Source organism: Scleropages formosus, chromosome 1 (genome assembly GCF_900964775.1).
Source record: "Scleropages formosus chromosome 1, fSclFor1.1, whole genome shotgun sequence".
Lineage (NCBI taxonomy): Eukaryota > Metazoa > Chordata > Actinopteri > Osteoglossiformes > Osteoglossidae > Scleropages > Scleropages formosus.
In genome coordinates this window covers 4,930,138-4,953,094 of record NC_041806.1, presented here as the reverse complement: position 1 = coordinate 4,953,094, position 22,957 = coordinate 4,930,138, and the positions used below count along the sequence as shown (strand labels likewise).

The 22,957-nt window shown below is 46.7% G+C and overlaps 3 protein-coding genes across 4 annotated transcripts in view; 2 read left to right on the top strand and 1 right to left on the bottom strand.

Moving 5' to 3' along the window:
* Positions 1-707: 707 nt before the first annotated feature.
* Positions 708-13,073, top strand: cyp4f3 (cytochrome P450, family 4, subfamily F, polypeptide 3). The gene is made up of 13 exons (XM_018745286.2): positions 708-885; positions 1,598-1,808; positions 6,470-6,614; positions 6,877-6,930; positions 7,016-7,143; positions 8,851-8,972; positions 10,093-10,366; positions 10,858-10,924; positions 11,289-11,418; positions 11,598-11,731; positions 12,252-12,316; positions 12,449-12,531; positions 12,819-13,073. Exons 2-13 carry the CDS (start codon positions 1,599-1,601, stop codon positions 12,994-12,996), a joined length of 1,590 nt encoding a protein of 529 aa, XP_018600802.2. The 5' UTR covers positions 708-885; position 1,598; the 3' UTR covers positions 12,997-13,073.
* Positions 13,074-13,707: 634 nt separating this feature from the next.
* Positions 13,708-17,324, top strand: LOC108930238 (tripartite motif-containing protein 35). Its single transcript, XM_018745400.2, has 6 exons — positions 13,708-14,716; positions 14,856-14,951; positions 15,061-15,291; positions 15,497-15,519; positions 15,598-15,716; positions 15,905-17,324. The coding sequence occupies exons 1-6, from the start codon at positions 14,285-14,287 to the stop codon at positions 16,438-16,440; spliced, it is 1,437 nt and encodes a 478-aa protein (XP_018600916.1). The 5' UTR covers positions 13,708-14,284; the 3' UTR covers positions 16,441-17,324.
* A 2,641-nt stretch (positions 17,325-19,965) lies between these two features.
* Positions 19,966-22,957, bottom strand: part of pnpla6 (patatin-like phospholipase domain containing 6) — a 29,471-nt gene continuing 26,479 nt past the window's right edge. Inside the window, exons 31-36 of one of the 2 annotated variants that reach the window (XM_029250733.1) lie at positions 22,584-22,732; positions 22,041-22,193; positions 21,567-21,683; positions 21,391-21,478; positions 21,059-21,201; positions 19,966-20,937 (exon numbers count right to left, since the gene is read on the bottom strand). In XM_029250733.1, coding sequence (XP_029106566.1) covers positions 20,857-20,937; positions 21,059-21,201; positions 21,391-21,478; positions 21,567-21,683; positions 22,041-22,193; positions 22,584-22,732 — 731 coding nt within the window. In that variant the 3' untranslated portion in view covers positions 19,966-20,856. The remainder of the gene's footprint in view (positions 20,938-21,058; positions 21,202-21,390; positions 21,479-21,566; positions 21,684-22,040; positions 22,194-22,583; positions 22,733-22,957) is intronic. The other variant, XM_029250735.1, reaches the window with a different exon arrangement.

The following is a 22,957-nucleotide window of genomic DNA, read 5'->3' as shown; positions in this document are numbered from 1 at the left end:
TGTGTTATTATTATTATTACAGACTGACTGAAGAAGCAGTTCATGGGAACAATTTTTTGCCCACATCTTTATTCATAAACACTGCCGTATGAGAGAAATGCTTCATTTATTATGGATGCATTTGTTCCGTGCTCAGTCTTTCAGTTTCTGGAACTGGTAACCCTAACCCGAATTTCTGCTTCTTCAAACAAATATTTTAGAGCTCCGCGGGGGGCAGAAACACTCCGCTCGAGATAAAACACCGCATGAGAACAAAGAGCGAACAGGGAGGTAAGAGCAGCAGTGAAACCCAAACACACAAAATATCGAGCTGCTCCCTCGGACCAGCAGGTGGCGCAATGGTTAACGCAGCTCTCTTGCAGTCTGACGGTTGTTGGGTCGAATTCCACTCCTGCTTTGATACCCTTTCCAGCGCAGTAATCCCGAACTGATACAGTAACCTGCTGTATAAACGGGTAAAATTACTGTAAAGTTTGTCATCACCGTGTAAGCTGCCTGCTAAATGCGAGCAAGCGGTTTTTAAAGTGTTTTAGTATAATGTGAGATTTTCAAGCACTTCGCGCTGTAAACAGTTAAGTTCTAGTGAATGTCTCAAGCTGTAAATGACACGAAATTAAAAACACATTTCGAACGCTGAGGAAGTTTAGCGCCGCCCCCTTCTCCGCGACCACGCCCCCTTGCGGAGACCACGCCCACAGCTCCAGATACCGCCCGCACACACGCACGCCGTTCTGGAGTGGCTCAACTGACGCTTCGCGAAAAGACGAAATGTGTCTAAAGGGAAAGTAAAGAGGAGGAGACACTGATATGGGCTCAGTGTGAGGGGAAGGAGCTCGTGAAGAAAGTTCTCCTGTATCTGCTGCAAAACATCGGAGGAAGCAGAAGGTGGGTGGTGTTGTGCTGGAATCTGCGGTGAAGATGGGGGAGCGCTGCAGCCACTGCTTTACACACTATACACTGCGTACTGTAAAATAATGGTATGGAGTCAGTGCAGTATTGACTATACTAGTGCAGATTATTGCAAAATAAATTATGTGGAGTCAATGTATTATTGACTATAGTGCATTACTCTAAAATAAATCATATGGAATGCATTACATTTGGGTATAACATTCAGGATAGATGAATCCTGATAACCTTCCTACAAAATATTTTTTTTTAAAGGTACACAAACCTTTACATGCAATACAGGAGTAGCAGCTGTGTAAAAGGCTTATCTGGGCCTGATCATAAAGTTACGGTGCATGAACATTGATACCATACATGAGCTGGAGAGATCTTGGGCGAAGTGGGTCCGGAAAAGGTGAGTTTTCAGACCCTTCTTGAATGTAGACAGAGTTTCGGCAGTTCTGAGTGAGAGGGGGAGGTCGTTCCACCACGACGGAGCCAGAACCGAGAACCTGCGTGCTTTACTTTTCGTGCCCGGGACCACCAAGCAAGTAGAAGTAGATGAGCGAAGGGGTCTGGCTGGGGTGTAGCGGTTGTAGCATTATCGACTATGTAGTGCATTACTGTAAAATAAATGATAGGGAATCGGTGCATTATTGACTACTGTATGTAGTGCATTACTCTATAGATCATATTGTGCTTCTTACAGGATGGGGTACAAGCTCGAAGGGCTGTTGAGCCATGTGTTACCCTCCAGCATCGCTTCATGGGGAGTCCTGCAGCTTTGTGTCCTCGCGGTCCTCCTGGTCCTCTTGCTCCGCGTCGGCCGCCTGCTCCTGAAATACTCCAGCAACATCCGCCGCCTCCGGTGCTTTGCCCAGCCACCCAAGCGCAACTGGCTCCTGGGCCACCTGGGAATTGTAAGTGGCCAGTTACTTGGGGAAGTGACTCATCGCTAGAGACAGCCTCTTGTTTTCCCTGAAATATTTGTTCTAAAGACTGAACGGGTTTGAGCTGTTAAGTTAGGAAATTGTGTGAATCTTTGCGACTTCTGAAACTTAATTAATCACTTTTATGATGTACTTTGTCATAACAATTTTAAAAGAAATGTAGCTCAAGCAGCAGTCGGCATAGCGGCTGAGAAGCTCCATGAGAGGTATTTCCTTTACCATTCCGCCTCCTCCTTGGTTCGTCTTGCCTTAATTTGGAATAGAAATGCGCACACGTACGCTCACCGGACACTTTATTAGGTACACCTTGGTAGTATCCGGTTGGACCCCCTTTTGCCTTCAGAACTGCCTTAATTCTTCGTGGCATAGATTCAACAAGGTGCTAGAAACATTCCTCAGAGATTTTGGTCCATGTTGACATGATAGCATCACATAGTTGCTGCAGATTTGTCAGCTGCACATCCATGATGCAAATCTCCCGTTCCACCACATCCCAAAGGTGCTCTATTGGATTGAGATCTGGTGACTGTGGAGGCCATTTGAGTATAGTGGTCATTGTCATATTCAAGAAACCAGTTTGAGATGATTTGAGCTTTGTGACATGGCACGTTATCCTGCTGGAAGTAGCGATCAGAAGATGGGTACACTGTGGTCATAAAGGGATGGACATGGTCAGCAACAATACTCAGGTAGGCTGTGGCATTTAAACGATGCTCAGTGGGTACTAAGGGGCCCAAATATTCCCCCGCACCATTACACCACCACCACCAGCCTGAACCGTTGCTACAAGGCAGGATGGATCCATGCTTTCATGTTGTTTGCATCAAATTCTGACTCTACCATCTGAATGTCGCAGCAGAAATCGAGACTCATCAGACCAGGCAACGTTTTTCCAATCTTCTGTTGTCCAATTTTGGTGAGCCCGTGCAAATTGTTGCCTCGGTTTTCTGTTCTTAGCGGACAGGAGTAGCACCTGGTGTGGTCTTCTGCTGCTGTAGCCCATCTGCTTCAAGGTTCAACGTGTTTTGCATTCAGAGATGCTCTTCTGCATACCTCGGTTGTAACGAGTGGTTATTTGAGTTACTGTTGCCTTTCTATCAGCTCGAACCAGTCTGGCCTTTCTCCTCTGACCTCTGGCATTAACAAGGCATTTTTGCCCACAGAACTGCAGCTCATGGGATATTTTCTCATTTTCTGACCATTCTCTGTAAACCCTAGAGATGGGTGTGTGTGAAAATCCCAGTAGATCAGCAGTTTCTGAAATACTCAGACCAGTCCGTCTGGCACCAACAACCACGCCACGTTCAAAGTCACTTAAATCACCTTTCTTCCCCATTCTGATGCTCAGTTTGAACTTCAGCAGATCATCTTGACCATGTCTACATGCATAAATGCACTGAGATGCTGCCATGCGATTGGCTGATGAGATATTTGCGTTCACGAGCGGTTGAACAGGTGTGCCTAATAAAGTGGCCGGTGAGTGTAACTTTTGGTGCGGTGGTGCAAATATGTACTCCTGCACTCTTCTTACACATTAATAGTATCAACACTCAGGTGTTACATTGGTGGTAAAGTGGGATTCAAACCCGAACCTTAAAGGAAACAGGTTGTCGCTGCCAAGTTAATCCTTCGTCTTGGTGTTTCTACGGTGCATTTCAGTGTAGGACAGTAAAAAAGTATGATTTTTGCTTATTTAAGCTGTCTCACCCTGGACATTGTTATTTCACCTGAATTAAAACATACAAGGAGGGCCCAGTGGCGCGGTGGGCTTGGCCGGGTCTTGCTCTCTGGTGTGTCTGGGGTTCGAGTCCCGCTTGGGGTGCCTTGCGACGGACTGGCGTCCCGTCCTGATGGTGTGTCCCCTCCCCCTCCAGCCTTACACACTGTGTTGCGGGGGTAGGCTCTGGTTTGGCGCAACCCCGCTTGGGACAGACAGCGTGTGCGTGTGTGTGTCACTGCTGTGGTTGTGTGGATTGTTCCGCAGTATCATAACCACTCAGACTAGATCGTTTCTGTTGCTAAACCTATGCTGTTATCTGAGACAAAATGCATTTCCATTTATCTATCTATCAGACGCTTTTCTCAAACGCGACAAACATCTGATAGAAAATACAATGTGTGCATTACATTAGAAGAAAGAGGCATAGTTGCAGAGTGTGATCTTTAAGTGCAGTTAGTTTGTTTCCTTCCGCCGTATGAACCGATCTTCATCACGCTGCATAAAACTTTATCCGAATATCAACGATTCCCGACCATCTTCCCAGTAATAATTTTTTTTAAGAACCGTAGAGCTTCTCCCGTTTGCTGCACCAACCCTGCCGGTCAGCTCCCGAGGCCTGTTGACACAAAACCTTGTTGTTTCGAAGGCAAGCGTGGGCGCATGTGACCGCAACCACCCACAAAAGTGCCACTGCTCGTTGCTCATTTGCATTACTCGGTGTTTCCACATGTTCAGCCCACATTTGAAAGGTCGGACAAGTACTCTTCTTCCCTCCCGTCTTCCTCTCCGGGGAGCTGGTTTGCAACTAGAAATTGTGTTAATAAATGCCCTGAGACATCTAACCAAAACTGCGTGAATAAATATCTGTCGGATGAAATTGAAAGGTATTTATGGCGTTTGAATAGAGGTGTTACTTAAGGAAGAGGCTGCTTGGGGCTTTGGGTTGAAAAATGAACGAATGGAGGGTAAAGTGAAAATGAAAATGTAGATCTCGGATTAGATGGGTCCTCGGCCCTCCCCTTCTGCAGCACCTGTGTGCCGAGCGGTTGAGCGCAGCGAGGTGTTGAAAATGTGCCCCATCCTGTTAGACCACCTTCCATGCCAACAATGGCAGAAGTCTCGCTTATTTATACAGCTGGGTAATTTTTTTTTTTACTGGAGCAATTTAGGGTAAGTACCTTGTTCAAGGGTACTGCAGCCAGAGATAGGGATCAAACCTGCAACCTTTGGATCAAAAGGCAATAGCGCCAATCACTACACTACCAGCTATCCCTATATGCCTCATATATTCTACTCTAGTACCCTTGATTGGGCTACTTGTCCTGAATTGTTCCATTGAAATATACCATGCTGTATAAAGGGAGGGGGGTCCGGGTCCTGCTCTCCAGTGGATCTGGGGTTTGAGTCCCGCTTGGGGTGCCTTGTGATGGACTGGCGTCCCGTCCTGGGTGTGTCCCCTCCCCCTCCAGCCTTTTGCCCTGTGTTGCCGGGTTAGGCTCCGGCTCCCCGCAACCCCATATGGGACAAGTGGTTTCAGATGATGTGTGTGTATAAAGGGGAATGACTAAGTATTTAGTTGCTGGTTGTGGTAATTTTCCTTGGACAGAGGTGCCAGATAAATAATGCTTAATAGCAATAAAATTAAGAAATATGAAAACAACTGTATATGTGAATCTAAGATTACGCAACGTTGCCCTCAGTCATGCACCGTTTCCACGACACCCGTGTGCTCTGTGCAAAGGTTTCGAAAGTCTGTTTCACTCTGTTGGGTCACCTCTTGTTGGATGATAGTGAAATGTGGTGAAATGGTGTGCGCTGCGGTGAATGAACCGAACAGACAAAAATAACACGGTTGCGTTGCAGACAGCGTCGCTGTCCCACAGGAAGAGTGTTGTTGTGGGACAGATCTTTCTAAATGCCACGGTGGTTCGGTGCTTTGGTTTGCGCCTGAAGAGTCGCAAAATGATGATAATCTTCAAAATGACGTACAAAAATTTTGCTCGCGCGTATTTCCCGATCTGATCTGCCTGAAGAATTCAGCTTATTTTATTCTTAAATAACGGTGAGTTACTCCTTAAGCCTGGAAGTAAAGCTTGTAGACATCATGAGCTCGATCCCCCCTTCAGTTCCCTCTGTTGTTTGTTAGACTTCTGGCAATTTATCAATCATTTCTCTCAAGCCTCACACACACACTCTCACACACACACACACTCTCTGTCTGGAACCACTCGTCCCAGCAACCTGGAGCCATACCCAGCAACCCAGGGTGTAAGGCTGGAGGGGGAGGGGACACACCCAGGACGGGACGCCAGTCCATCACAAGGCACCCCGAGCAGAACTTGAACCCCAGACCCACCAGAGAGCAGGACCCAGTCAAACCCACTGTGCCACCGCACCCCCTCTCCCAAGCCTCCAGGGTAGTACAAGTGGAGATTCAAACCTATAACCTTTGGGTGCAAAGGCAGTAGAAGATACTCACTGGCCACTACCAGCTACAGACTTTGTTCATTTGCGTTATGATTATCCTCAGAGCTTACAGTGGCAGCACTACCATCTTTCCGACTCGCAGTCTATTTCTTTATTCTTATGACACAGAAAGAGTGGCATGTGCACAAATCCATTTGATAAGAATGCAACCTCTGAAGGTCACAAACTTAATTCTGGGGAACCTGTGGGAAACGTGCTCTACATTTCAGGGAAATTAAAGTTTCATTGCAGGAAATAAGATCCCAGATTTCTATTACAGGGCGTGTGATTTTGATAAGTTTACACTGAAATGGGACCCGAAGGGTGAATCCGGAGGTGTGGGGTATCGGTCAATCAGCTCATCGATTAGCTGTCGCTCTGGGAAATGGAAGCTGTTGGCATGTGCCGTGTAAAATTGCATGTACCGCTGTGTTTGTGTTCTCAGATGCGGAACACGGAGGAGGGGCTGCAGTCGGTCGATGAGCTGGTGAAGACCTACAAGCACTCGTGCGCTTGGTTCCTCGGTCCCTTCTACACCTTGATCCGCCTCTTCCACCCTGACTACATCAAGCCCCTCCTGCTTGCCTCCGGTACCTCCCCTCACCTCGTTTCTCCTTTCCTTCACGTGGTTTACATTACTTGTAAAAGCTGTTACCCAAAACCAGCAAAATAACACTTCAGTTGCTTCATCCTTATTTAGCAAAGAAATTAGGGTTAAATACATTGTTCAAGGGAACAGTAGTTATGGTCGCAGTTTCCTTTTCGGGATGCAGAAATCCCCGTTAGGCTCCATTAGCCACCGCACCACCTACTGGCCGGTTGTGACCTTGCATCCATCTCCTGTCCCGGTAGCCTCCGTCACCTACAAGGATGAGCTCTTCTATGGGTTTCTGCGCCCTTGGCTGGGTGAGTCGTGACATCTCGCTGGGCTGAAGGTTTGCACTGGGGGCTCTTGAAGGGGTGTTAATAAAAACTGCGGCCTGTGTTTCAGGGCAAGGCCTCCTCTTGAGCAACGGGGAGCACTGGTCCCGCCACCGGCGTCTCCTCACACCTGCTTTCCACTTTGACATCCTGAAAAACTATGTCACCATCTTCAACAAATCCACAGACATCATGCATGTGAGTCTCTAGGGTCGGGGAGGGGGAAGTTGGGTCAAGGTTGTTGTGCCACCAAGCTGTGGTCGCGGTTGGATCAAGAGTAGTTTACATTTAGAGTTCTAAAGTTGTTGTAACTCTTTATCTGCCCCACCTTGGTCGTTTCCATCCTCTGACTTCCTTCAGATTATTCTGAACCACCTTTCTGCTGGGGTCCTATGCTTGTTGTGAAGAAAATGCAAATGTGAATGTAAATGAACCACACCCACCCGCACTACAGTGGAGGTTCCCATGGTGTAATAGAAAGAGCAAAGTCATAACAACGTGCTTTTGATTTTGAAAGTGTTTTTGCGCAGAGATCACAAGTGCAGCAAGTTACTTCCACCTGAATGTAAAAAAACAAGGGCTAGTATATGAGGGGAAGAATCCCGATCGAATATATTAATGACTGCTGGAGTCAGACAAACAAGCTCTGTCTAAAGCTCTTTGTTTGTGGTCTGATTCACTTTTGTTCGTCCTGAGCTGTATGTTTGGAGGACAAAATCTGCTAAATGCCCAGCTGCAAGGATTGCTGTTGGTGGCGTAGGGTTCGAGCTACAACCTTCGGATGCAAAGGCTGTAGGTTCAATTCCTCTCTCCAGCTGTACTACCGTTGAGCAATGTCCGTACTCTAAACTGCTCCGCTAAAGTTGTGTAAGTTGCTCGGGAGAAAAGCATCAGCTAAATGTAAAAGTTGTTACTGATGTATTCGATGCACTCAGTGTTTATGCCTTAGTGCCACTCTTGCTCAAAGCTTAGCAAACTGTCAATTTTCCATTGTGATGAGGAAGCGGAGACACGCGCACTAGTTGTACTTGTCTTGGTTTCCTTATTTGGTTAGAGTGCAGAAACAGCACATTCACTTCTCCAAAACAGACGTTTGCAGTGCCACCGTGACCTCGCTCACATTTGCATTCGTTGATCTAGCGATTTGCCACCCAGTGCGTTTAAGCATGTAACTGTCGAGCTAAAACAGGGACCTCCAACCTTCACAGTCATTATTTTTAATGTGTAAAAATTCTAGGGGGGTGTGGTGGCGCAGTGGGTTGGACCGGGTCCTGCTCTCTAGTGGGTCTAGGGTTCGAGTCCCGTTTGGGGTGCCTTGCGACGGACTGGCGTCCCGTCCTGGGTGTGTCCCCTTCCCCCTCCGGCCTTATACCCTGTGTTGCCGGGTAGGCTCCGGTTCCCTGTGACCCCGTAAGGGACAAGCGGTTCAGAAAATGTGTGTGTGTGTGTGTGTGTGTGTGTGTGTGTGTGTGTGTGTGTGTGTGTGTGTGTGTAAAAATTCTAAAACTGAATCTTAAATGTCTAAAACTGAGTTATACTATAGTGTAGTTTTACGCTATTTTATTTGGCTGCACCGTTTTCTCGAGTGTGTGTCTAACTGTAACTGTATAATCATATGAGTCAATAGAAGTTGTGGTATGTAGTGTATGATATGTATTCCATATATTATATATTACGTATATAAAATGTAAGTGTAAATATATTAAAAAAAAGTTAGAATGTGTGGTGCATCACATGCAAGTGTTTCACAGCACAGAGCTGAACTATATGGACCTTCCTCTTATGCGTTGAGGAGTCATCACAGTTTCATACCGTAACCTTTCTGTGTGTGTATTTGTGTCTATATATGTGTGTGTGTGTGTGTGTGTTACATTTTTTTTACACTATTTGCATATATCTGCGCAGGAGAAATGGTGTCGTCTGGTGGAGGAGGGTCAAAACTGCCTGGACATGTTTGAGCAGATCAGCCTGATGACCCTGCACAGCCTCTTGAAGTGCACCTTCAGCTACGACAGCAACTGCCAGGAGTGGGTATCCTGTTGCTGGAGCGACGCCCGACACCCGAAATTCCGCAATAACTAGGGATGACGTCAGCTGTGAGATACACCCCATGGCCAGTGGTCAATGTCTGCCTTTAAATTGCAGCAAAAAATATTTTGGGTACGCTGTGAAAATGGCCCATGTATCCATCTGGTATCTATAACTGTTTGTCCTGAGCTGGGTCACGGTGGTCCAGAGCCTATCCCGGAATCATTGTGTGCAACACTGAGGGGAGAGGGGTGCGCCCTGGACGGGACACATGCACAAACTATGGGCAATTTAGTGTCACTAGTTCACCTAAACTGCATATGTTTGGACTGTGGGAGGAAACCAGAGCACCCACTGGAAACCCATAGACAGAAGGAGAAGATGCAAACTTTAAGCTCTCTAGTAAGGCAATTACCGCAATATACAATTATTACTTTAGCTGACATTTTTCTCCAAAGCTGCTCACGGTGTAAAGTTACTTACAACTATTTACCCATTTATACAGCTGGGTAACATTACTGGAGTAACTTAGGGTAAATACCTTGCTCAAGTCTGCCACAGCAGTAGGTGAGACTCATATTATATGGTTCCAAAGGCAGCAGCTCCACTCACTAAACTGTCACCAGTCCCTTACACTTCTCTCCAAAACGTATGACAGTGTTAGGTTTGCATACTAAGCTACTTGCAATAATTGACTCATTTATGCGACGCAATAATTTTTACTGTATCAGTTCCAGGTAAGTACCTTGATCAGGGGTACTACAGCAAGAGTGGGAGATTGTCTTGAACAGAGACAGTACAATTTTAACCTGTTTATAGGAGTAAATTTTTAAAAAATTTTCCAAACTTCATCAAATTCCATAAAACATATATATGAGTGAAGATTTTAATAAAAGTGATCAATGCAGATTTTCCTTAAGGTTATAACACTCCTTCAAGAAGCCCCTCTTGGGACTAATTTTAAACTGTACAGTCACATGTCCAGAAGCTTTATTGTCCTACATGGCTTCCAAAGCATCTGAAGACATAAAGTGTGTAGGCGAGACTCTCACACACTCATGCTAACCCACACACTCTCTGGCCCTGTTTCGAGGGCCCTGCCCCCACCCTGTGGTCCAGGCACCCCAGTGAGTACATCGCCGCCATCTACGAGCTGAGCACCTTGGTGGTACAGCGAGAGCACCGCATGCTGTACCACTGGGACTGGCTGTACTGGCGCACAGACGAGGGCCGCCGCTTCCGACGCGCCTGCGCCATGGTGCACCGGTTCACGGCCAACATCGTCCAGAAGCGGCGCGCCGCCCTCAACCAGCAGCAGGAGCCGGAGCAGCAGTCCAGGAGTAGCAAGGCGAAGAAAGTGACGGACTTTATCGACGTGTTGCTCTTGTCGAGGGTGTGTTGTGTGTGTTTGTGTGTGGGAGGAAGGTGTACTGGAAAGAGTAAATGGAGAAGAGCATAAAGAAGGGTGTTCAGCTGGAGAAATGGGGCAAGGAAATAGCCACAGTCCATGAGAGGATGGATGGATGGATGGATGGATGGACAATGGTTGGATGGATGGACAATGGATGGATGGATGGATGGATGGATGGATGGACGGACAATGGACGTCCAATAGATGGATGGTTGTATGAGTGGATGGATGGAAACTTTATTAATCCCAAAGTAAGTAAGTGATAAAGAAGAAAGATGATGGGGGGAAGAGGGAAGAATTGGGTGAAGGGGTGGAACAATGTGTGATTGTACAATGAAATTATTTTTTTAATTACTGTATTTTTTAGCAGCTCTGTAGTACAGATATTAGCTGAAAACATCATCAAACCAGTCCAGATTTCTCAGTATCAGACAGAGATGGACGGTCAGCATGTGGCATGCTGGTGTCTCTAGGATGAAGACGGAAATGGCCTCACGGATGAGGAGATCAAGGCCGAGGCAGACACCTTCATGTTCGAAGGTGAGTTCCTTCTGCAGCCTCCGTGTTCGCTTGAATCCAGAATTTTACTTGTGGTACCAGTGAAAAGTGTGCGTACGCAACCTGGACGGTACTTGTGCGGCTCAAACTGGACGGAAGAGTGAAAGGAGAGCAACACGCTTTGGGAACTGCTGCAGAAGACCTGGGAACACTCTGGGTGGTGTCCTTCTTCTGGGTTCATCATGAACTCATGGTCCATCGTGGAGTCTTCTTTTCTAAATGCCTTGAGGACCAATAAATAATTTCCGATAAACAGCTGCACGCTTTACACTGGTGCTGTAGGTTATACTAGACTCACACTCTTCTCTGTGAAACCCGTTCTCCAACATCTCCCTCCTCTTTGCAGGACACGACACCACTGCGAGCGGCATCTCTTGGATACTGTACAACCTGGCTCTTCACCCCGATCACCAGGACCGCTGCCGCGCCGAGGTGGACGCCCTGCTCCAGGGCCGGGACAGCGAAGAAATCGAATGGTCAGGATGACCGCGACCTGCCCTCCACCCTAAAGCACACTGCACCTTGTCCACAACCACTCGAATATTGACTGGCACCCCAGTCATAGCAGTATTTTCAGTAACAGTGGTAAAACTGCAGAAATGTCAGTGGAAAGATGTGCAAGTGGTCGTGCTTAAAGCGATGGTTGTGGCCGCAGGAATGACCTCTCAAACCTGCCCTACACAACCATGTGCATCAAGGAGAGCCTCAGACTGCATCCTCCAGTGACCGCTGTCACACGTCGCTTCGCCCAGGACATGACGGTGCCCGGGGGGCGGGTCATACCGCAAGGTGAGGGTAACGGCGGAAATGGAGGTTATAAACGACAGGGTTGGGGGGAACAGGCGGAGAGGGAGTGTTTTGGCCACAGTGTGAGCACAATGTGTTCATATCCAAAGATGAGGGTTGGGTGCGATAATTGGAAATCCAATTGATGGGTTTTACTAAAGACTGAGTGCTGATTGGTTTATAAAAGCAACACTGTATTGCAGATGGACCATACCAAAAGGTGGGGGGGGGGGGGGTCGATCTTCAACTTATGGCACATGCGACTTGTAATCACCTGGACTTTTTCATAGTCGTCCCATTAAACTCATTGTTTGCACATAACAAGGGTGAGCACTCTATCTGCTGACCGCTCTGTCGCAAGGCACCATATTCCTCATCGCTATTGTCAGTGTCGTGTGTCTTGCGGGGCCGTGTTTTGTTTAACAAAACATTTTGTTTGTGATTCCCTTCAAAATCCTTTTAGCGGACTTTTAACTAATTACGGGAAAAAAAACACTTAATGGAAGCTATATTTCTTTTTCAGGAAATATATGCCTGGTCAGCATCTATGGAACCCATCACAACCCGGATATCTGGCCCAACCCGGAGGTTTGTGCGGTCTTCGTCATGCTTCCTGTAGAATCGGGCAGAACTTCTTCCCTTCAGCTCTCCGCTCTCATCTGGTCTCTGTGGAAACTGGAATCCCAGCTGACAGCACCGTGTCTGTATTTGTCTGCCAAGGTTTACGACCCTATGCGTTTTGACCCGGAGAATTCTAAAGGGCGGTCCAGTCATGCATTCGTCCCCTTCTCCGCAGGACCCAGGTAGGTTACGGTGATCAGGCTGTACATCCATCCATCCATCCATCCATCCATCCATCCATCCATCCATCCATTGTCAGTAACCAGTTGTCCAGTGCAGGATCATGGTGGTCCAGAGCCAATTCCAAAAACACAGAGAGGGTTCACCCTGGACGGAATGCCAGTCCATTGCAGGGCAGCCTGTACATGGTGCACGGTGAAACTCATGGTCCATCATGGTTCATATCAGAGTTTGCAATTTGGGGATCGGGTCCTCTTAACACAACCACTGTGCTGTCCTGCTCCTGCAGGAACTGCATCGGGCAGAACTTCGCCATGGCCGAGATGAAAGTGGTGGTGGCGCTCACTCTGCTTCGCTTCCGAGTGACCCCCCGGGACAGCGAAGTGCGCCGACTGCCCGAACTCATCCTCCGTGCCGAAAGGGGGTTGTGGCTCCGACTGGAGCCCCGGATCCCTCCCAAGGACTGAGCCACCAAATCGCAGCCAAAAAAGCCCCCATTGGGTTTTTTCAACATTTCAACTTCACTATTATTATTATCTTTTATTAAAATAACTAAGATTCTCAGTTAATGAAATACTTGCATCTTTGTACCATTTTTATAGCCTTTCGTATTTTATTTTGCATTAGTAGCCATGGATATTTATTTTCAGTCATACACGGTTAGTCGCTGTGAAAGAATGTAGTCTTTTTTACTCGCACATGTTTACTGGTGCTTGACGAAGTGTTTGCTTGGCACTTGATCATATGTTGCGCTGCGGTGACCTTAATAAAAATGCTGCTACATTAATGTAAACAGCATTGAATGGTGTTTATAAATAATAAGCACGGTTAATAAATAGAGTGGTGGAAAAAAAATTCCTGCATGTTTGCTTTCCTGTGTGGCAATGTATCTCCTATTTAACTTACGGCATGAGCGCTGGAATTATGCTGATTTCTTTAATAACACAATTCTAATCCAAGTCTACAAATAAATATATTTTCACAGTTGTCCAATCAATTGTATGCTGAAACATATGTTTAATAAAACAAAGGTAAGATAGGCATAAAAAAATGAATCAAATAAAAAATTAGTTATATGATCCAGGGTACACCCTGGATGGGATGCCAGTTCATTGCAGGGCAATCACACACACTGAGAGCAATTTAGAGTCAACAATTGACCTGAAACACGCGTCTTTGGACTGTGGCGTGAATTGCGGACGCAAGTAGAACATGCAAACACCACGTGGACTGAGCGGATTTAAATCTAACTCTGAACCCACAGCACAGGAACGGTGAGGCACCAGTGCTACACCCTGTGTCGCCATGCCGCACAAGCCAAAAATACCATTTGTGATTTTCTTTCAGTATGAAACCACTTTTTAGTCCAGTGTCCCTTGTTTTGTGAAACACCCATGTCATGCCAGGTGGGGACTCTAGTCGTCGCTAGCGCTGCACTCCGGCCTTCGACTGCGGGACGCTGAACACGGACAGCAGTTTATCTTGCCAGCTGTTGCACTCGGTTACATTTCCTTGTCCTCGTGTTCACTGAACGAGCGGCTCTGTTACGCACTGCCACCTGACTCAAGACCCACCCCCTCCCCTAAAACAGTTTTTTTTTTCCCTTCGCAGATGACTGTGAGGCTGCTACCGCCCAAGTGCTCGGACGACACTTTGCTGTAAATAGAGGAGACCCTCGCAAGTGAGCGGCCGCTTAGTGGGGTGTCCCCCTCACTCCAGTGTCTGCTGGTGAGCGAGCGTTGGCGTTAGGGGTCGATGGAAGCAGAGTCGTCGCCACCCCCTTCCCCAGTCCCTGCCCCAGGCCCCTCCGCTCCGCACTCCTGCCCAGGGTGCCAGGTAGGGGAACCGGCGGTGCTGCCCTGCGGGCACAGCCTGTGTGCTGACTGCCTTCAGCTGTGCCAACGGGAGATGGGCTTGCCGGGCTGCACCGTGTGCTACGGCCGCGGGGTGTTGGACGATGTCCTGCACGGGTTGCTTGATGCCCTCTTCAAGGGGCAGCCGCGGCGGGATGCCTCCGTAGCCGGGTCAACGGAGGGGAGGGACCCAGGGGGGCTCTGCGGTCGACACGGGGAGCCGCTCGCCCTGTTCTGTGAGGATGATGAGGAGCTCGTCTGTGACAGCTGTAAGGAGGAGGAACACAAAGAGCACCAGTGTTGCCCTCTGGAGGAAGCCATGCAGGACTCCAAGGTGAGAAGAATGGCCTGACAACACAAACATGGACCAAATACAGCAATGTGCTCTTGCTCTGTATGCAAACACATACACACTGTATTGGAATTAATTACACATCTGTATCGGATGGCATCTGCAACACCCTCATTTCCAGAAGGAGCTCCGGAATGCCCTGAAACCCCTGAGGGAGAAGCTCCAAGGCCTCAGTACAGCTAAGCAGAACTTCGACGAGATGGCCGAGCACATCAAGGTGAGGTTCAGCTGCTGGTCTCGTTCATAGTCCAGTCAAAGTCCTAGACAGTGAAGGGTCTATGAAACATCAGTCACAAACCCAGGTCCAACGCTCTACCCATCCCCAGCACCAGGCACGGCAGGCTGAGAAGCTGATCAAGGAGGAATTTGAGAAGCTCCACCGGTTCCTGCGCAACGAGGAGGCGTCGTTGGTGGCAGCACTCAAGGAGGAAGTGCAGCAGAAGAGCCAGAAGATGCAGGAGAGCATCGAGAAGGCGACCAGTCAAGTCAGCTCTCTTTCAGAGACCATTAAACAGATCGAGGAGGACATGGCTGCTGATGAGATCTTGTTCTTGCGGGTAGGGATGATTAATGGTAGCCCTCATATCTTCATAGTCAATAAAGCACAACCTAGAAAACTCTTTGGTAGCAAGAGAGAAACCGAGAGACCGCAATGATAACATGAATGGTCTACATACAGTAAATAAATATCGATCATACCGGTATGTTCAGTGAGACATTATTTCACCAGTCTTACAACAATTCTCCTTTTTCCGTTACCAGAACTTCAAGACAACCATGCAAAGGTATGTGAAACTTCACCACTCTGAACCTTGACCTCTTGGGAGTGGCTATTGAGTGATTGCTGTGAACAATTGTTGCAGGACAAAATGCACCCCACAGGAGCCAGAGATGGAAACAGAAGCCCTGGTTGACGTGCCCAAGCACCTAGGCATTCTGAAGTTCAGAATCTGGGAGAAGATGCAGGGGATTGTCCAATACAGTGAGTGGACTTGAGGGTGTAGATGATGGAGATGTGATGTGAGGGGCTATAGCAGGGATTGCCCATGGATTTGAGGAGTCATGTGTATGCAAGGGAGTTTGTGTCCATCAGGACTCAGCTGTGACATCAACTGGAAAGTCTGTCCTAATTCCCATCTTACCTCTATCCCCCCATCCAACATTCTCCAGCCCCCGTGATGCTGGACCCCAACACGGCAGATGTGTGCCTCTTTGTGTCCGATGACCTGACCAGCGTGAGGTACCTGGAAGAGGACCAATCCCTCCCTGACAACCCGGAGCGCTTCAGCTGCTGTGAGTGTGTGCTGGGCTCCGAGGTGATTGACTCAGGTCGGCACGACTGGGATGTGGAGGTAGGGGACAACACGGAATGGGTCCTAGGTGTGGTCAAAGAGACCATAAACAGGAAGGAATGGTTCCCACCAAGCCCAGAGCGAGGCATGTGGACCATTGGCTTATCCGGAGGGGAGTACAAGGCACGGACCCCAGTCGCAACTTCTCTGGTGTTGAAGAAGAAGCCGCAGAAGATCCGCGTGCAAGTGGACTGGGACCGTGGTCGGGTCACCTTCTCTGACGTCAGCGACAACACTGTCCTTTACAAGTTCAGGCACAGGTTCACCGAGGGGGTGTTCCCGTACTTCTCCAGCACCTGCAAGCGCCACCCACTGCGCATCCTGCCTGGGAGGATTTCTGTCACGGCAGAATAGCACACTGCTACCAAAGCCATGTGGAAGGGAAAGGGAGCCCTGATGACGGGGCGCAGCTGAGCTGCAACCATAGGACAGCAATTTGGAGCGACGCTCAGCCATGGAAGCTTCGGTCTCAGCTTGCCATGTCATGTTAATCCCTCTCAGTTGTTTTGTTTTATTTTTAGAGGGGTATCGCATTGCAAATTCCTCTTCCGTAAGTCTGGTCTGATCTGGCAGAAGCTGAGATGCATATCGAAGCTTCTGATAGGCAAGAGAGTGACGAAAAGTCATTGGCGTTCGCAGGCCATCAGTAATTGGAGTTCGTCGTAGGCCATCGGTCATTGATGTTTGTAGGTCCTCAGCACTTTCTCTCAAATCAAACGCTCACAAAGAGGGTAAATGCTTATAGAATTTTTTAAATGGACATTTAAAAAAACTTACTTACTTACTTACTTACTTACTTACTTTAAAGTTTTGTAACGCTAAATCATGGGACTGATGGGAAGGGTCAACGAAAGAAACTTTCTTAGGAAATTCCCTAAAATGCTTCACGTATGTTTTTGAAATGTAAGTTGCATTAAATTCCTTTCTCAGAATCCCCTTTTCTCTCATTTTTTCTGCTTTTCACATTTTTTCCCTCTTTCGTGGTCCCTAAAAATTTTGTAGGCCCGAGGCACTTGGATGCCTACAGCGCCGAACAGAAATTCCGGCTATGTCAATGATCTATCTCTAGAAATTGTACTTTCAATAGCGTCTGAGCAGCTGTGGAAAAACTTTCTTTTGTGTTTTTCTCTTTTTTCAAGTATTCTGGATTGTTTTGGTTTTTACCTGCACTTAGATTAACGGAAATGCGCTCATGTAAGGTGTGCTTGTTTTACGTTTAACATTTAATAAAGGCAAATCGTAACACCTCTTTGGTTTCAGTGTTTTCTTTATGACATGCTCCTGAGATTCAGTCTTTGGCAACACTTGGCCAGCGAAACACGGTCTTATGTTTCCTCTCCACCTGTCGCTGCCCATCCCCTCTGGGGGGGCCCTATGGTGCTCTGACCTCGGGAGGCCCAGGCTCTGGTTACATCCACACTTTAGCTGGTGTACAAACAGGACACCCCCCGTGAGTTCCCATTTTAGCCGTCAAAGAGCGGTGCGCTTAAACTGTTCCTCGGTCAGCTGCTAATGGGATGAAGAGTCTACACACCTGGCATACGAACATGTTTATTACCGAAGCAAAAAAAAACCATTAGTGTCAAACAAATTAGACAAACAGATTTCATAATTCTGCCACTGTATCTAAAGTTGTCTACATACATCATACTTTGTTTCATACTTCATACACCTTGGAGAAGTTCGCTTAAAGGAAAGCATCTGCTATATTAAAAAATGATTTCATCCATCCATTATCAGTAAATGCCTATCCAGTGCAGGGTCATGGTAGTGCAGAGCTTATCCCAGAAGCATAGGGTGTGAGGGAGGGTATACCTTGGGTGGAATGCCAGTCCATCACAGGACAATCATATGCACTCACACACACACACACACACACACACACACACACACACACACACACACACACTAAAGGCAATTTAAACTCACTACGCCTTTGGACTGTGGGATAATATATGAATAAATGTAAATTGACCTGATCTTCGCCACTGACGGGAATAAAAAGCTCACACGGCCCTCAGGACCCAGCAAAAAAGCGCTCAGTTGCACACGCATTATCAGAAAAAACCTATAATTGAGACCAAATATGCTGCCTTAATTGGCAGTATTGCTACATCATTTTTCATAGCTTCTCTTGCTATTTCCACATTTATCAATATATTCAGGAAGTGTACAGTTTATTCAGTATTTTCATCTCAAAGGACAACTGAAGTAGTCCTCTGTACAGGTAATGAGCATGTACTGTATATTTTATTTATATCTAGCAATGTACTGTATATTATATTATATTACATTATATCATATTATATTATATTATAGAGGGGGCGTGGTGGCGCAGTGGGTTGGACCGGGTCCTGCTCTCCAGTGGGTCTGGGGTTCGAGTCCCGCTTGGGGTGACTTGCGATGGACTGGCGTCCCGTCCTGGGTGTGTCCCCTCCCCCTCCGGCCTTACGCCCTGTGTTGCCGGGTAGGCTCCGGTTCCCCGCGACCCCGTATGGGACAAGCGGTTCAGAACATGTATGTATGTACGTATTATATTATATTATATTGATCAGGAATCATCGATATTCTGATGAAGTTTTATGCAGCTACTCGTGTGATGAACATTGGTTCATATCAGGCATCAGTTCATCAGGCATCTCTTCACCCAGCCCTTCCCACACCAACCTCTTTGCTGAACAGTCTTGCCAGTTTCACCCACTTCAGTGCCAATACCTCACCCTCGCCAGCCCCGTGTAGCACGTGTACTCAACCGTCTTCGCTCTATGTTTGTATACCCAACTGACCCCAACCCTTCCCCTGTAATATTCTTACCCGACTCTGTTCCACCCCCTATCATTTATCTTCCCAATCACGTCCCAACTCCCTTCGTTTATGTACCTAACAATATTCCATCCTCTTTGGTATACCTATCTGACTTTGCTCTACCCAGCCAGCCTTTACTCTCCCGTAACTGGCATAGTTGACAATTTTTACAATTTCTACAGTGATAAAGCTGCTGTGTTTCGGACAAATGCAGACAATCTAAACATGGCTCTAGTAACTCTTGGACTTCAGATTTCCATAAAGGTGGAATGAAAGGCTAGTGCTTCCACATGGAATTCTAAGGTCTGCAGAGATACCTGATCGCTTCTGGGCAGAAGGTGTCAGTGGGTGGCAATGCTACAGATTAACATCCTGTGATTGTTACAGAACTGGCCTTCTGATGGTGCAAGAATGCCCTGTTCAATGTTTTTATGATGGGCTCCATTAGTGCCTTGGGTATAATTGTGTGCTATAATCAAACTTAAAACATTCCAGGTTAAATTTAACACAATGTATTATCAAGATAGCAATGCTGATATGGCAGTGCTACCTAACCCCTTTTTTGAGATCCTGTAATCTATCAATTTTATCATATCTGAAATGTTCTTTGAATTTAATCTGTTAAATTTCTGTAATTTTACTGCAAGAGCAAAAATGCTACTTTCAGAGTTAGATTTTTTTTAAAGTGTACTCTGGTAAAACAATGTGGCTATTTAAGTAATTACATCTAAAAGTCTTGTGTGATATATATTAGAATTTTAATCCAGTACTTTAACATTCTCCAGGATGACTTTAAATGTTACATCCAAATTTTGACTACTGTATTTTGCCTTAATGTGGATATGCTGGAGTTGCTGAAACCATCTTGTGAAAGAACCACTCATTTTTAATAGCCACCACTGGAATAAAGTAGAACTGATTGTAACTCATTGCTGCATAGTGTGTTTATATGAGAGACTTAAAGGGTGTAGAAGACTAATTGCTAATGTTGAGGCAATCTCAATATTACAAATTAAGAGAAATTTCCCAGATTGATTTATACATGTCCAAGTTGCAGTAGAGTTCTTATCCATCCCAACAGGAGCATAGGCCATGTTTAATGTAGTTTTATTAATTGGTTTGTTTCCATCATATAACTTAAATTCTCATTAGTTTTACATCTCTATTGCCATTCAATAGCATATCCAAAATAAAACAAACTCCCATGAGGATTATTCTACATCTGTATCAGTGCAAAAAAAGCTAAGCCATGTTAAAAAAAAAAAAAAAAAAAGGAATATATACAATCCTTCCATAGTGAATTTAAAGTTAAAGGCCATTAAAAATAGAACAAAATATGGTACTCTGGCAAACAATGCTGTGCATATGAATGTATTGGTGTGTACACATTTCAGCCCAAAAAACTGAACTGCATTAGTATTAAGTTCTGGAGTTAGGACTTCTGCATTCCATTTAGATCTGTCTTTATCCTAAAAGGGTGTATATACATAGGGGAGTGGTAGCATATAGAGTACTCCCTGCAACAGCAGGTTTGACACAGTGATCATGAAGTGTTATGGGATATTACTGAGCTTTGGGTGGGAGATGTGGGGTCTTTAGTGATCCCAGCCACACCTCCCTGTAAATGTGCTCCAACTTGCCTGCCCCCTCCCCCCCACTGCAAGCAGAGAAGCACCAAAGGCTTGGTATAACAAGTTGAAATGCACTTGCTTGCACGTAAACACACAGAGCTGGAGTCACCGTTCTCTTAAACCTCCTTTCTCTTCTGCAGCGCCCGGATAACTGCCATCACTGGTCAAAGAACACGCAGCATGGCAACAGTCCGCGTTGGTGAAAGCCCTGAGGTCAGAGTCACTGGAGAGGGATGAGAACCCCTGTTTCAGAAAATCAAAAAGCGCAGCATGTGTTTCTTGTGCCCTCTGCCTCTTAGTTTGTGATCCATTCCGTTAGTCCTACACCCTCCTGTCAGCAGTCGGAAATCTCGGAGCAGGTGTTGGAGTCGTTAGGTTGCTTCCTCCGCTGCCGCACCGACTTTTCCTCATCCTGCTATCACAAAAACACAAGTGTGTGAATAAATTAAGTCTTAAATAAATTCTGAACATTTCATCCAAAATAATCCAGGCTAAGCGACACCCCCTGCGCTGTGTGTGGAGGGACGTTTATGTACCGTCTGGAAGACCCCGTTGGGTCCCCACTCTCCAGGGGACTGGTCCTCTGGGTCATCAGCTTCTTCCTCCTCTTCACCCTCTTCCTCCCGCACCGTGTCAATGCCGTCCTCCTCATACTCGGTAAAGCAGTCCGACTCCTCTGCTGTGGGTAGAATTTCAGACCGTTATGCTCTCAAATATGAGGATTCTGCATTGGACTTCGTCTGGCAGTCCGACAAAAAATCTTCAACACAAAGGCAAAAAACAGCCCAACAGATTTACACTGAGGTCTATCCATAAACACAATAGTGAATACTGTTAAAAAGCTGCTTTCCGTTTTGGGTCAACTTACCCTCTGCGGAGACATAGCTCTGAACTGGCTCGATCCGGGACACAATCTCGGCCAGGTCGGTGAAGTCTGCTCCTGGACACGTGCAAGTCTGTGGGACGCATGTGCAGTGACTGCAGGGCAGATACCGAGAGGGCTGAGGTTCCACACTAAAAATTAAATGGGGGCTGGGAACTCACGTCCGTCTTCTTGCTGTCATTGTAGTCAGCGGAGCGATGATCTCTCAGCATATTGTCAATGATGTCACCTCGAGCCCAACCAGTGAACAACAGCTTACCATGCTGGTACCCAACATCCTAACAGAACATCGACAAGACTTTGCTTATATTTCTGATCTATGCCAATGACTTCTGTACAAATACAATTATAGCTTTGGAATTACTGTAAGTTCAAGGCGAATTGCATCAAGGTTCTCAAGACTCCACAAAGGCAGAAAAATCTACACTTCTATGCTATTTTACATCCTGCATGACAGGGACTGCTGTAGTGGAGTTGGATTGAGAACATAGACAACATGAAGTATAACATGAAAAATGTAAAAACCCAATTAAAAAGAACAAGGATGAAGACAAGAGGAAGAGTGGTGAAAAAGATGAAAGGAGGTAAGCCTCAGGATACGGAGGTACATCAGGGCAGGCTGCTGTCCCACTCACGTAGATCTCGTCGAACTTGCCAAAGTCCATGGTCTTGAAGCGGTCTATGGGTGGGCGGATGTACTCACAATAAGCACTCTTCTTGACCACTTCTAACTGCCGCACGCATGATACGTAGGCCAGTCTTGATTGGATTTCAGCCATGTCTGGCACCTGGGGTGGAGAACGTTTGCAGGCTGCCTCAGTGTATCCATATGTGTGGAAGACCCCCTGCCCTCAAGGGCTGCAGATTTTTTTAATTTATCTAGCCAACTTTCAAGGTCTTTCCATAACAGCTTTAACTACAATGATGAAATTATACTTCAAACACTGAGGAATAAGCACAAATTTCAAGAGGCCCAATAGATTTCACAGTAGCACAAGCAGAATTAAAATTTACAAGCATTAGGCCATGGAGTATAAGAGTAGTCACCCAACCTTCCAGGAGAACCAAGACCAAGGAAACTGGCCAAAGATTTTGGTGGTATTGGTTCTTTCAAAGCTCCCTTCACCAATCATTTGGACTGGAACCTGTGCCCAAGGCCCATACTGCTGCCATCCCACCTTGACTTTTTCTGCCCAGGGGTTTATCCGCTTCCACAGCAACCACCAGCCTGACAGAGAGTCCCCGTAGTTGCAGAGGTCGGTCTCGTCCTGGCTGCCCACATCAATGGCGATGACTGTCTTAGCGCCCATGTTGCGTGCTATGTCCGCTGTTGGACGTGGGAGCGTCGGACAGATGGACAAATCGACCGACAGAAAGAGCATGAACGAAGCAGTAGGAAGAGCAAGACGTTAGTTTGTACCTTATGTTCCTCATAACTTTACATTTGCTGCCAAACTTGAGTCACTCTATACACACTGACCCACACCAAGGCACAAATACACACAAACCATGAAGGATCCATACCTTTGGCCCCGAGTTCAGGGTTCTTACA

Bases quoted from the DNA above. Each gene is read 5' to 3' on its own strand.
- cyp4f3 (XM_018745286.2), top strand. From the start codon at position 1,599: ATGGGGTACAAGCTCGAAGGGCTGTTGAGCCATGTGTTACCCTCCAGC. The intron at 7,144-8,850 runs GTGAGTCTCTAG...ATATCTGCGCAG, and splicing joins AATCCACAGACATCATGCAT to GAGAAATGGTGTCGTCTGGT. The intron at 11,419-11,597 runs GTCAGGATGACC...TTGTGGCCGCAG, and splicing joins GACAGCGAAGAAATCGAATG to GAATGACCTCTCAAACCTGC.
- LOC108930238 (XM_018745400.2), top strand. From the start codon at position 14,285: ATGGAAGCAGAGTCGTCGCCACCCCCTTCCCCAGTCCCTGCCCCAGGC. The intron at 14,717-14,855 runs GTGAGAAGAATG...CCTCATTTCCAG, and splicing joins AAGCCATGCAGGACTCCAAG to AAGGAGCTCCGGAATGCCCT. The intron at 15,717-15,904 runs GTGAGTGGACTT...AACATTCTCCAG, and splicing joins GCAGGGGATTGTCCAATACA to CCCCCGTGATGCTGGACCCC.